General features: G+C 63.2%; 1 protein-coding gene across 3 annotated transcripts in view; it reads left to right on the top strand.

Moving 5' to 3' along the window:
- SUSD4 (sushi domain containing 4) overlaps positions 1-1202 on the top strand; it is a 94921-nt gene extending 93719 nt beyond the window's left edge. For all 3 annotated transcript variants that reach the window (XM_042925382.1, XM_042925381.1, XM_042925380.1), the window contains one exon: positions 46-1202. In XM_042925382.1, the coding sequence (XP_042781316.1) occupies positions 46-74 (29 nt within the window). In that variant the 3' untranslated portion in view covers positions 75-1202. The remainder of the gene's footprint in view (positions 1-45) is intronic.
- The last annotated feature ends 11799 nt before the right edge of the window (positions 1203-13001 follow it).

Below are 13001 nucleotides of genomic sequence, written 5' to 3'. Positions count from 1 at the left end.
TCCCAGATCCCTGCAGCTAAGCTGGTAACGGCTCTCCTTTTACAGAGATCCCTCTGATGGAAGAAGATGCCTGACCAGCAGAGGTCCGACCATCTTCCTGCTCCTCGGGGATGTAAACTGTGCGCCCTGGGGTGAGGCCTCAGGGGGACAGAGCTCCGGGGCGCTGGGGGGTTCCAGCTTTGGGGGCCGTGACTCACATCATCCATCGCGGACTCGACTCTGCGGCTGGTAGGCTGGCGGAGGTTTTCACGACAGTGGAGGGTAGCAGGGGGCCCGGGGCGGTCCTGGAGAAGGTGTCCAATGTGTCCCTGCTGCGGAGCAATCCCGTGACTTGTGCTGTGGGCGCTGCCTGCCTCCTCTGTCAGCATGTCCCTCACCGGTTCGCCCCGAGGTCTGCCGTGCTCGACGCAGGCTCCATCTGGGGGCTGTGCTTCCCGCGGGAGGCCCCTGGGGAAGGCTCCCGGGGGGGTTGGGGCGACCTCCTTGGCCCGACACTGTACTCAGAGCGGGCGCAGCAGTCCCAGCAAGGGAGGAAGGAAAGGACGAGGGCGGACTCTGCTTTCGGAAGCCTGTCCAGAAGCGGAGTTTCTGCCCTCCGGCCGTCCTTTGGTGAGGTGTGACGAGCGTCTGTCCACGGACTGGCGCGCAGACGGTGCATCGGGTGAGTCTGGTGACTTTGGGGATGGCCGGATGTGCTCAGACGCGGGGCCTGGCAGGGAACGTTACAAGGTAACGTTGCGTTCAGCGGTTTAAGGATTCGCGTGACCATGTGTCTCAAGAGCCGCGAGCCCCCTCATTACCCGTTACAGCGTCGCCCCCAACAGCCATACAGTTTATTTTCCAAAACAGAGATTTTCTGTACACGTGTTCTTCCTCCAAATAAAGTATGAATGAAGTTGGAGTTTTTCTTTCTATTTTGTCTGCAAAGCAGACGGGCCGCCCAGCCCACACGGCTGTCCCCTCCCTCCAGGGGCCTGCGGCCGCCCACCTACCTGTGCACCTGCTGTGCGGGCCTCCCCCGGGCCCGTTGGGTGCTGTTCCTGAGAAACTGATGGATGAAAAAGTCTCCCAAGTCCTGAAATGTCTCTTCAAATACATGTTCATCTGTGGACTTGGTTTCTTTCTTCCTCTGGGCTTTAGACAAATAGAAACAAAACTCTGATCCATAAAATTGCTACGTGTTTGGAGCGGAGAGAGCTGGGAGCTTGGTCAAATCCTGGTTTATCCGGACGCAGACTGAGTAAAAATTAAAAACAAAGTGACAGTTTGAAGTGTGACTTTAATATCAGGGTGGGGCCGGGCGGGCAGGGGAGGATCAGTGACCTCAGGGTCGGGGCTGAGGGCGGCGGCTGGGAGGGGCCCGAGAGTCCCCCGGGACAGCGAGCGCTGGGCGTGTGGGGAGCAGTGTTACTCACTAGACCTTGTTCGGCACAACTTTGTAGCACGAGCCGCAGGGAAGGAGCTGAATTTTCATCAGTGTTTCTGCTTAAATGCCACCTGGCCTGCCAAGAGGCAGGGGGCAGGGGCGGCTGAGGGGCCGCTGAGGATCCAGCGTGGGCCGCCTCCTCCGGGCAGCCATCCCAGGAGCCCGGTCAGGCCAGGTGCTCCCCAGGTGTTCCCCAGGCCTGCACCTGTCCTCCCTCCCAGCCCCCAAGCGGAGAGCATGTTAGAGACCTCTGGCTAAGTGCCTCCTTTCCTGCGGGACAGCTGGGAAGGGCCCCGGAAAGTGTTCTCCCTCCCAAAGTAGAGAGCGGCCCTCTCACCGGTGAGCCACGTGCAGGGGTGCCGCTCCAGCCCTGCACCTGGGAGGCCGGTCCCGCAGGTGCCACGGACACCCAGGTGTTAGCGGCAGCAGTGTTCTCAGCATCGCGGCCTCTTGGAAGGAGGTGCTGCTTCTCCGCATTAGAGTCTAAACGAGTCCCCTGGACCCCCTCGGTCCCTCTGGTTTCTGGTCACGTCAGCGCCTCACCCACAAATGCTCTTCCCCATGATTGTTTCTGTAGTGAGCCTGTGTGGCAGAAAAGGATGCTCGTGATGGCCCCAGCACGTCTCAATCTTGTCCTCTCTCCGTTCGAAGGTCCCGGCAGCCCCTCTGGGTCCTGGTGCTGCCCTGGGCAGTGGTCGGCAGTCAGGCCAGTGCCCTGAGGCGCTTCAGAGCCCTTTCCACCTCCCTGCCCCAGTCCCGGTAGCTGCACGAGACCGCAGGCCCAGGAGGAGTCCAAGGCTCTCGGGCCACAGGCTTCTGCTGGGTCCAGATGCACCTCCTATCCCTGTGCCTCCCCTCTCCGTGCCCCAGGGCCTGGTGCCTGGTGTCCCTGCGGGGACAGCGCAGTGACACGGGAGAGCACGGCTTCGCCACAGCCACCACCTGGCCTCAGATCCTGCCTCCGCCACTAACGGGCTGTGTGTTTGGACGAGGGGTTGCGCCTGGAGCGTCCGTCTCCTCATGGAGAAATGAGAGCCGGCCCCCTTGGCCTTCCTCGCTGGCCTGTGGTGGGCAGGATGGCAAACGCAGACACACGCGCAGCGCCCAGTAGGCGTTGACAAACGGTGGCTGTTCTCCCCTGGGGCCGAGCGTGTGCGAGGGGTCGTGTGGATGATTTCTGGGCACCTTCCACCTGCCTTGGGCCCCTGCCGCCCGGGGCGGGTGCTTGCTGGAGGCCGCCCCCGGCAGATGGGCGGGAGCGTGAGGTCCATTCCCCTGGCCTCTCCCCTCCCTGAGCTCTCTGTGCAGAGAAACGTGTCCCGTCCTCTGAATGTTCCAGAAGCTTCTGCTCACGGAGGGCAGGACAACCTCAGGAGTCTCCCGGGGACTCCGAAGAACCCAGATCAGCTACACAGCAGCCCTGCTTCCCTAATTTTATAGCCTGTCTTGGATTGAAAGCATAAAAGTTAACGCCCGTACGTTCCTGGGTGATAAAGGGGAGAGACCTCACAATAAAGAGGCCTGGTCTGGCAGACAGAACAGGGCCCTGGAGAGAACGGTCCGTTGTCGGGGAGGGTGGGTCCCGGTCACAGTGGCCTTGAAATCATAAAACTCGACTTAGAGTGAGCGGCGTCAGCACAGCAACGTTTAACAGCTGCGGCCAGCAGGGCACCGTCTCCACACTGGGCGAGGAATCAGCCCCTGGGTACCTTCGACGCACAGTTTTTAGGGCCAGAGGCGTGGCCCAGCCACCTCCGCAGGAGCCGTGGACCCGCCCGGCTGAGCGGCGCATCGGTGCATCCAGAGCTGGTGGGAACGCTGGTCCCTGGTTCTCCAGGCCGTGGGATAAACCTACACACCTGGGACATGGGCCGGAGCCCGAGCGGATGAGTACTCGGGGAGCACCTTCTGTGGGCCAGGCCCCGTGGGAGCTCTCTGGGCCGGGCCGGTGCAGAGGGGCTGATAAACGGGCAGCCTCAGACCAGGATACCCAGGACACCCAGCCAGGCCTAGGCGCTCGGGGAGACTGCGGCCGCACGCTGGGGGTGGGTGGCAGTCCCCAGGACGGGGGGAGCAGGTTTGTGGCAGAGGGGTGCTGGGGGCCCGGAGGCCAGGAGTTCGGGGCCTGGCGAGGGGAGGGAGGGCGGGCAGGCAGAGCTGTGACTGGCAGCACAGCTGGGCCAGGCCGCGAGCCGGGTGCCCCTCGAGGACGACAGTGGCTCCTCAGGGCCTGGAAACCGGGAAGAGGCTGGATGAGACGGGAGCACCGGGTCTGAGAGGTCCGTGTGGAGTTTGCGGAGCCCGGCCCTGGAGCCCTGCTTCTCTCCCTGTCAGCGCCTCTCCCCTGCACACACGGGCTCCGCCAGGAGCATCTACACTGAGCAGCTCTGAGCCACTGCCTTGGGAGCAGGTGCGGGGCGGGGGGGCACCCTGGGCCAGAACGAGCCTCTCCCGGGGCGGCAGCCGGCCCAGACCAATGACCAGGTAGGTTCTTCACAATCGGGGAGCGTTTCCTGTCCCGTGACGCGTGTGGGGGGAGACGGGAGGAAGCCGCGGTGTCAGGCGCACGGCAGCCCTGCTCCCTGGTTAGGCTCGTGTGCACGGACCTTTCTAGTTTCTCAACAGACTGTATTCTTCAGAACAGCATGAGTTATGGGAGAATCGAGCGGAAAGTACGGAGCCCCACACCCCTCCTCCCGTTATTTCCACCCGGAGTTTGCTTGTGACAATGGATGAGCCCACGTTGACGCGTTGTAGGCCCCCCCCCATCTGAAACTTTCTTGAGCCGAAGTGGCAACAGTCGAAGAGTGTCCCCTGCTTTCCAAAAGTTCGCGTTTGGCCGCTTGGCTTTCACGAAGGACCTGCTCCCGCCGTTTCGCTAACTGAAGGGGATCCAAAGGGGGTTTTGCTTTTATGAAAAAAGCGGTTGGTGCTAATGCAGAGCTTGAGCTTCCAGAAGGCGGGGATTCCCGGATTATTACCTGGAGTGCTGGGCTTACTGTTGGAGACGCGCATTCCCCGGGTGTGGACAACGGTACGGTGAGGTGACGGCATCACACAGAGTGCTCACCTGCTCGTCCCTCGTCCCCTCCAACCCGTGGCTGCCACTGACCTTTTACTGTCCCGTGGCTTTGCTTCTGGGACAGTCCCCTGGCTGGAGTCACACGGGATGTGGCCTTTCACTCAGCAGCAAGCACGAAAGTCTGTGCTTCCACGGGACAAGAGAGGGCCCACGTGCACAGCTAGAAACTTGAAAAGACTTCACGCACTTCTTGGCTCTTGGGGCCGGAGAACGCGAGAGGCCAGCGAGGCTGTGACCAGGATCGCCTCCCCGGCCACCCGAACCCAGCCGGGGATGGAACATCCCACGGGCTCTCTCAACATCCCATTTGGGGTCTGACAGACTCCGTGTCCCAAGCGTGGAGGACAGATGGGCGCCTGCGGGCACAGTGGGGTCGTCTCCTGCACGCACACGCCAGCAGCTGCCTTTCCCCACGGCAGGGGGACTCCCGGCACCAAACGGGACCCCGTCCTCTGCTAGCGTCCCCGCAGCTGTAGAGTCTGGAGAACGTCAGGCCTGGTTCTGGAGGTACTGAGTGAGTCCGTGTAGACGGGCTGGGCCCGGCCTGGCGTGGACGTCCAGGAATGTGTCGGCCGTGGGCCTCGTCACTGAACTCAGCCAGCTCCGGGCTGTTGGCTTCCTCCCCGAGATCCGGGACGGGAGGCTGCTTGTTTTCCCCCCAGCTCGTCATGGTGAGTCCTCTGTGGTCACTGAGCCCCTCCCGTTCACCCCGAGATCCCCGCCCCTCCCCCAAACCCTCCAAAGGGCAAAGCCACAGAAAAGAATGAAGTGAGTCCGGCCTGACTTGTTCTTTGTTGTCTTAAGAACTTACCGGTTTGTGTCTCCCACCACTAGGAGTGCAGGGCTCACGGGCCATCTGTTCAGTAGCTGAGCCGGGTGCTGGGGGGGGGGGGGGGGGGGGGAGCCCAGCGCTCCGCCCCTACGCGCACAGGCCACACCCCCTTCTCCACTTCGGCCGTGCGCTCCGTCCCGCGGTCCTCGAGGACCCTAGCTGCACGTAGCAATGTCAGCTTCGGGTTTTCCGGGGCCAGTCGCTCACAGGAGGCAACAGGAACACGGGCGTTCGGCCTCACGTCCCTCATGGGTCAGGGGACGCTGTGAATGGCACCTGCCTCCCAGTGTCTTGTCAGGACCGAATCCAGTGACGGCACAGCGCCTGGCCCGGAGTAGACGCTCCAACGTGGTGGCTGCACTTGGTCAAGCATCCTTCCTCCTCCGTGCTCCCAACGAGCTGAGAAATGCACCCTTTCTCCTGGTTTCCTGTCCCCCTGGTTTCCTGCTCCCCTCTGGTATCCTGTCCCTCCTGGTCTCCTGTCCCCCTCGGTATCCTGCTCCCCCCGGTCTCCTGTCCCCCCCCCCCGGTCTCCTATCCCCCCCCAGTCTCCTGTCCCCCCTAGCTTCCTGTCCCCCCACCCCCGGTCTCCTGTCCCTCCTGGTCTCCTGTTCCCCTCAGTATCCTGCTCCCCCCTGGTCTCCTGTCCCTCCCCAGTCTCCTGTTCCCCCTGTCTCCTGTTCCCCCTGTCTCCTGTTCCCCCTGTCTCCTGTCTCCCCTGGTCTCTTGTCCTCCCCATCTCCTGTCCCCCCGGTCTCCTGTCCCCCCGGTCTCCTGTTCCCCTCGGTCTCTTGTCCTCCCTGTCTCCTGTCCCCCCAGTCTCCTGTCCCCCCCCAGTCTCCTGTCCCCCCTGTCTCCTGTCCCCCCCCGTCTCCTGTCCCCCCCGTCTCCTGTCCCCCCTGGTCTCCTGTCCACCCCCGGTCTCCTGTTCTCCCTTGGTCTCCTGTCCCCCCTGAACCAAATACCCGGGACAGCAGTGTGGCCCTGACACCCGCCCTCCAGCTTTTACAGAAACTAGAGATCCTCTGAGGTCGGTGAAGCCACAGCACCTGCCCTGCGGGGTCCAGCATCCTGGCCTTTCGGGTTCCCCTCGGTCCCGGCCCCTACCTGTTCTGCACCTGCACCTACCACGGTGAAGGCCGCCAGCCCCTCTCGACCCTGAACTTACTAACAGGAAGACAGGATTTTGCAAACAGTCTCACTGCTTGAGAGCTCGGACCAGAGGCGTCACTGCGGGGAGCCCTCAAGGAGCCCTCGGGGGTCACACGGGGCACCTAGTAGGTGGCCTCAGCCGGGAGTCTTGCACCCCAGGGGATGTTTGGCAGCGTCCGGAGACCTCCTGGGGTGTCACCGCTGTGGGGCGGGGGCACCACTCGCATCCGGGGCGGGGGGAGGCCAGGGATGCCGCCAACACCTACATGCACGGGACGGGGCCCTCGCACGGAGTCGCCCCAAATGCCAGCAGTGCCCAGGCGAGAAACCCTGGTTTGGAGACGTTCCGTGACGCCACGGGGCCCACCAAGCTGACCCAGGCGAGCTCCGACTCGCCACTCCTGCTCTGGGCATCGGGGCCGTCCGCGCCCAGACGCCTGCCGTCATCTGAGGAGTGGGGAGCCTCCCTGGGAATATTTAAATGCATAACGTAAACTAAGCCGGTGAATTGTGTGGGAGCACAATCATCGAAACATTTTTAGAACTAACGTATAACAGCTTCGTGTTTCTCTGGGTCAGCAGTTAAATAACGAGGCGTAAGGGCAGGTGTCTTCGCGACCATAACGCAAAGCAGCGGAGGGCTGTGTGAACAATATTCTGAGATTTCTGTAAACGCTGTAACGTGATGTGAGAATCTCTGTATTTCTTTGGTGACACGGCCACAGGCTCGGCTATAACGTGGCTCGAGGCCCAGGCGGTGAGCGGGGAAGCACCAGATTCGGCGAGAGGTTAGAAAGAATGGGGCGGAGCCCGTGATGCTGCCCTCCGACTGGGATTAAAGCCTGAGACAGGTGTGAGCTCGAGATCTGGAGAGGCTCCCAGGGGGTCTTGTGAGCCCCAGAGAAGCCCTGTGGTCAAGTGAAGAAAGCACAAGGTTTGAAACAAGAAAACCTGAATTTATAATCCCGGCGCCGGGTGGGGGGTGGGGGTGCACTCAGAGAGTTGGGGGGCTGGCACTGCCGGGCCGAGGCCACAGACGCAGCGCTGGGGGCGTCCCCGCGTGTGGGGCGCCGAGGCCGGGTCTGTGAGGGCTCGGCGGTTACCCCGCCCTGTGCTGGCGGCTCTGCCCCGCGAGGAGCTTCCCGGCCCCGTGCTGGCCCTTCACAGCCCCGCCATCTGGGTGGGAATGAGGACACCCAGGTTCTGTCCCTCCTCGGCCACTTACCCCCAGGAGGCCTGCACCCAGCTGCTCCCCTCTGGGTCCTCGGGTGGGTCCAGATCAGAAGGACCTCCTCTTGCCCAGCGTCCCTTTGTCCTACTTCCAACCCTGTTGGGAGCTCCTTCTAAGATGCAAACAAAACAACCCCCCCCCCCCCCAAGGAGTCCCATCTCCCGGGACAAAGGCCATCCTCTGGGGACTCGTGGGTCCCCGTCTATGTCCTTGCCGGCCCCTCAATGGCACGGGCCCCTGGGCTCCTGCCTCAGTAAGGAATGCCCTCAGCACAGCACCCCATTGTCCTCTGGTTGGGAGGCATCGGGAGCCTTGCACCCCAGAACCCTTCCTGGACCAGCCCCTCCTGCCCCTTGGCTGACCCCGTCCTCTTAGCCCCCCTCACGGACGTCCCCATCTTCAGGCCAGTGCCCATCCTGCTGCACGAGGGGGACCCGGGGCCCAGCCTCCCTGCTGTGGGCTCTCGTGCCCCCGGGGCTCCCCCCGATGCCCCAGATCCAAGCCAAATTCCCCGGTGGGGAGCACCTGCCTGTTGGGGACACAGACGATTTTAAATGGTGTGTGGACGGCCGTCTCCAGATGTTTAGGGCTTCGTGCAGCCTTCCACGTGTATAGTAAAAACGCGTTCTCCGCAATTCCTGTAAAAGAGCCATTTGCTGCCCGCAGGGGGAGGAGGGGCCAGCACAGTGAGCTGACGTCCTGACCCCGCCAGCCCTTAGTCCGAGCCCAAAACTCCGGAAGACGTGGGGTCACGGGGACGCTGCCCCAGGCAGGCCTGCTCATCAGGTGCGGGCCGGTCGGAACCCCACCCCCCAGCCCGGAATCTGCATTACAGGGGCTGAGCCTCTGTCTGGCTCTGGGCCCCGGGGAGGCCCAGGAACACAGTCCAACAGGCTCCGCCCCCCGGGCCGGCTGGGTGGGGGAGGGGGGTGGGGGGAGCCAGCGCTGGAAGCCAGTGGGGCGGGACGGGTGCCCAGCAGAGACACCCCCAGGCGTCCGGGTCAGACAAGTGTCGGCGTCCTCCAAGGAGCAGAAGCTCCTGGTCGGTGTCAGGAACGTCCCCCGCCCCCTCCCCCCCCCCCCCCCCCCCCCCCCCCCCCCCCCCCCCCGTTCCCAGCCTCACACCCTCCGGGACTCAGGCACCCATGGATCGGAACACGGCCCATCTCCTCCACACGCCAACGGGGCCCTCCCCGCCAGACCCAGCTCTGGCCCCTCCCCTCACCCCGCAGCTCCCAGACCCTCGTGTCTTGGGCCCTCGAACCCCCTCCTGGACCCAAGGGCATCGCGCGTGCCCCTCCCCCTCCACCGGGCTGACTCCCATCTTTAAACGTCTTTAAATGTCACCAGAGGTCTTCCTGTCCTCTGTGGCCGAGCCCCCTCCCCTGCAGAGACCTCTCCCAGCTTCCCGCCCTCCCGGCCCCCGCTCCGGACCCTGGACTGGCAGTTCTGCCTCCGTCCCAGCTGTGCCCTGGCGCCAGCCCTGGGTCTCCCACCTGGTGACGGTGGACGCTGTCTGAGCACGTGCTGCTGGGAACCGCTCTTGTGGCCCGCGTCCGTCTGCAGCGCCGCAGTGTTTGGGGACCGACTCTGGTTTCTGTCAGCAAGTCAGACACGCCCAAGGTCAGCCTGTCCCCCCCAGAAGGGGCCGTGTCCCCGCCCCGGAGTGGGAAGCCTGCACGCTGTGATCCGAGGACCCCAGCGCCCGCGTGACTCGGACCCAAACAGCTGAGCGTCTCTGGTCGTCCCCTGACAGACAGCGGGTGTTGGGCCGGGGGCACCCGGCAGGCCCCCTCCTCACCGGCTTTCTCAGGAGCTCGGAGGGTGGCGTTCCCGCTCCCAGGGCCTTGTAGACCCCAGGCAGAGACGGAAGACGTGCTCTCTCCCGGGAAGTCCCCTGACGCCCGTGGCGTCCTTCGCGTTCGTCCGTGTGGCAGCGAGTGGCAGCGAGTGGCAGAAATTCCTCTGTGAGCCACGTAATCCCCTGTCGCCTGTTTGCACCACACTGTGTTTATCCATCATCCGTCAACGCACGCGGCTGCTGTGACGGGTGCTGCTGTGGGGGCGGGGTGGGGGGGGACGGGCATCACCCCCGAGGCGGGACTGGGCAGGGTGCGGGCAGCGCCCCCGAGGCGGGACTGGGCAGGGTGCGGGCAGCGCCCCCGAGGCGGGACTGGGCAGGGTGCGGGCAGCGCCCCCGAGGGGACGCCCGAAGGGACGCTGTGTCGTCCGACTGTGGTTTCAATTCCACGAGGAACGGGCACACTGGTTTCCACGGCAGGGCAGGAATCACACCGCCTGAGCCTGACGGCCCCGTGGGACTGCAGGGCCACGAATGCCCTGAAGCCTCATGGGTCGTGCCGGCCCATCATCTGCCCCCTGTTGTGTCTGGTGCTTTCTGGCCGCACAGCGACTGACCTGGGCTCACAGATGCCAGCTCGCGAGCGCCAGCCCGGCACTGGCTCTCCGTTTGCCCTCCCCGCCAGCCTGTGCGCAGCACGTGCCTCCTCGGCCCGAAACAAGGCTTGTTTGCCGGTGGTCGGTGCGGGCAGGTGACGCCAGGACGCGGGAACGGCGGCTTGGGAAGAACGAAGCAGAAGAGAGACTGAGCAGAGGTGACACGTGGGTTTGTTCTGGAGATGTCACCGCTGGAGCGCCGGGAGCTCAGTCCCACTGCCTGGGAGTCCCCACCCCCACCCCCCGTGTTGGCCTCCGTCGCCGCGGGTCCAGCGTGGCCCCAGGGCTGATGCCCTTGCTCGTGGAGGTTGTGTGAGCGCCTGGCGGTTCCTACCGGAGACGGGGGACGCGACGAGGCAGGTGCCGACGGTACCGGCCTCAGCAGCGGCCGGAGGAGCAGGCGGGTCCCAGGAGTGGAGGCTGACGCAGGGTCAGCTGTGTGCCCAAGGTCACCCCGCTGGCCTACAGCAAGCAGGGCTCAGAGCCCCAGTGCAGACCCCCCACCCCCGATGCGCACCCGCCCAGAGCACACAGAGCACGCGCCACGGAAGCCCCCGGCCGGGGAAGCCAAGACCTCTGGGCTCTGGCATCAGACCGACACGCTGAGTTCAGGTCGTGGCCCTGCCCTCGCCGCAGTGCGACCTTCAGCGGGCCACGTACACACTGTCGTCCCCAGGAGCCAAATTTGGGAAGCGGTCCGGCCGCCTGTCAAGAGGAGGGCGGGACGTCCACATAGCGGGGGCTCCTCAGCCCTGAAAAGGAAGGAACTACTCCTCCTACAACATCATTCATTCCACGTGCACGAATCTTGAAAACGTGCTCGGGGGAAGGAGCCCTAAATGCACGACTCCACTTAGAAGTTCCAGGACGGGCGAAACTAACCTTCGGTGGAGAAGCCGGACAGGGGTTCCTCCGGGGGTGGGGGTGGCAGGTTCGACCGAGGACGGGCAGCAGGAACGTTCCGGGCTGGTGGCAATGTCCTCCCGCTTCACGGGGGTTTGGCTTACACCGCTGTTCTCCTTTTGCAAAACTCGATTTCATTGTAAGTACATTTACCTCAAAAGAAAAATCTGCAAACCCCCCTCACCTCTAGTGTTGAATCGCGGGGATGTGCTGATGCTCACAGGGTTCAAACCCCGTCCTGGTGGGGCCCCTGGAGAGCAGCCCTCTCCTCGCCTCCCCCCCACCCCACGTCAGCTCTGTCGCCACTTTGTCGGAGTCTGTTCATCAGACCTTGTCCCCGAGTGTCCTCTCCCAGGTGTCCGCGGAGTTGAGGGAACCATCGGGACCAGAGCCCCACTGCCTTGTCAGGAAGGAGGATGAGGGCCACCCCCAGCCGGGCCCCCCACCCCCGAGCTGGGCACAGAGGCGGCTGTGGTCCCCCCCCCTGCCCCGGGAGATGACGCGGACGGAATTTCGGGGCTTGGCCGGAGCGCTCAGCGGCAGGAGCCGAGGCCCCAACTATGATCAGCCCTGAGCTCCGTGGCTCCGAATGCTGACGGTGTCTTCACTGTCCCCTCTGGACGTTCTGAGGGTCGGCCGGGCTCAGCTGGACGGCTTTCACAGTCACATGGTGGCGTCCCCCCTCTCCCGGCCGCCGGCTGCGACCTCAGGGGGCTGCACGAGCAGAACCCACCCGCTACGTGAGTAGTAGTGAGTAGGCCGTGAGCCGCCGTGGGACCCACAGGAGCCCGTGCAGCACATCGTTCTTGTCAAACGTGGCCGGAGACCCCGTGTGGTTTTGTTGTGTCGGGAATGGGAACCGCGTGTGTGCCCGCCTACCTGGCTAAATTCTACGATTTTACTAAAATCCAATACGCCGTGTAGGCACGCTCACAGTCGTCTGTGCATAAAGAGATTTTTCTCTTCTCTTCCACAGTTACTGCCCCGGGCTCGCTTTCCTGTCTCCCAGGATCCGTTAATGCCTCCGGCCCCGCGTCGATCCGTGGCAGGCCCTGGGTCCTGTTCCCGAATTAATAGAAACGACTCCAGCGTTTTTCCATTTAGTAAAATGTTTGATCTGGGGTTTTAGCAATGAGCCTTTATCATGTTTAAGTAGTTTCTATCCACGCTCAACAACTTCTTAGGGGAGAAAATAATCCGAACCTGTCAAGTTCATGATAGAAGCACCAAATATCTATGAAACTGGGTCCGTAAGTTGTGAGCGTAAATCATATTTCCGTTTTCTCTGCACCAGTATGAAACTCATACATTTTTTGTGGTTAGGAAATTTAAAACGACAGAAAACCGTGTTTTGGAAATCCCACTCCCGCTGCCTCCCAGGGGACCTCCGCGCCTGCGGTCGCCAGCCCACGGGGCCCAGCAGCCGAAAGAGAACATGGTGAATTCACCTTACCGAAGCCAGCGTAGGCTCTCCAGGCAGGAGAGCCAGGGGCCCAAAGGTGCCATGGCACTGGGGCAGGGGCTGTTTTCCTTCCCTGCTTGCCTGGGTCTCAGGACAGAGTGAGGGTGGTCTCTGACTGTGGTCGGGGACCCAGTGTGGTCCTCGGACAGAGCGGGGATGGTCTCTGACTGTGGTCGGGGGCCTGCACCACGCCGGAGCTGGGACTGCCCCAACCCCCTCCCTGCCCATTGCTCTGACAATCTTGTTTCATTCATTCCGAGATCTTCTGGGTTCTTGGCATGACAAGTGATTCTTGATCGAAACCTGAACGTTTTTTAATTGTTAGACCCTGAATCTTAAAACCCTGTGTTTTAGCTGGAGGGGCAGAGGGAAGGTGGTCCTGCCAGGGGACGTAGGAGTCAAGGCCTCCCCCCGACCCCGAGGGAAGGGCTCCTCGTTACGGGGGGGGGGGGGGGG

This window comes from Panthera leo, chromosome F3, assembly GCF_018350215.1.
Source record: "Panthera leo isolate Ple1 chromosome F3, P.leo_Ple1_pat1.1, whole genome shotgun sequence".
NCBI lineage: Eukaryota > Metazoa > Chordata > Mammalia > Carnivora > Felidae > Panthera > Panthera leo.
This window is presented reverse-complemented; position numbering and strand designations above follow the sequence as displayed.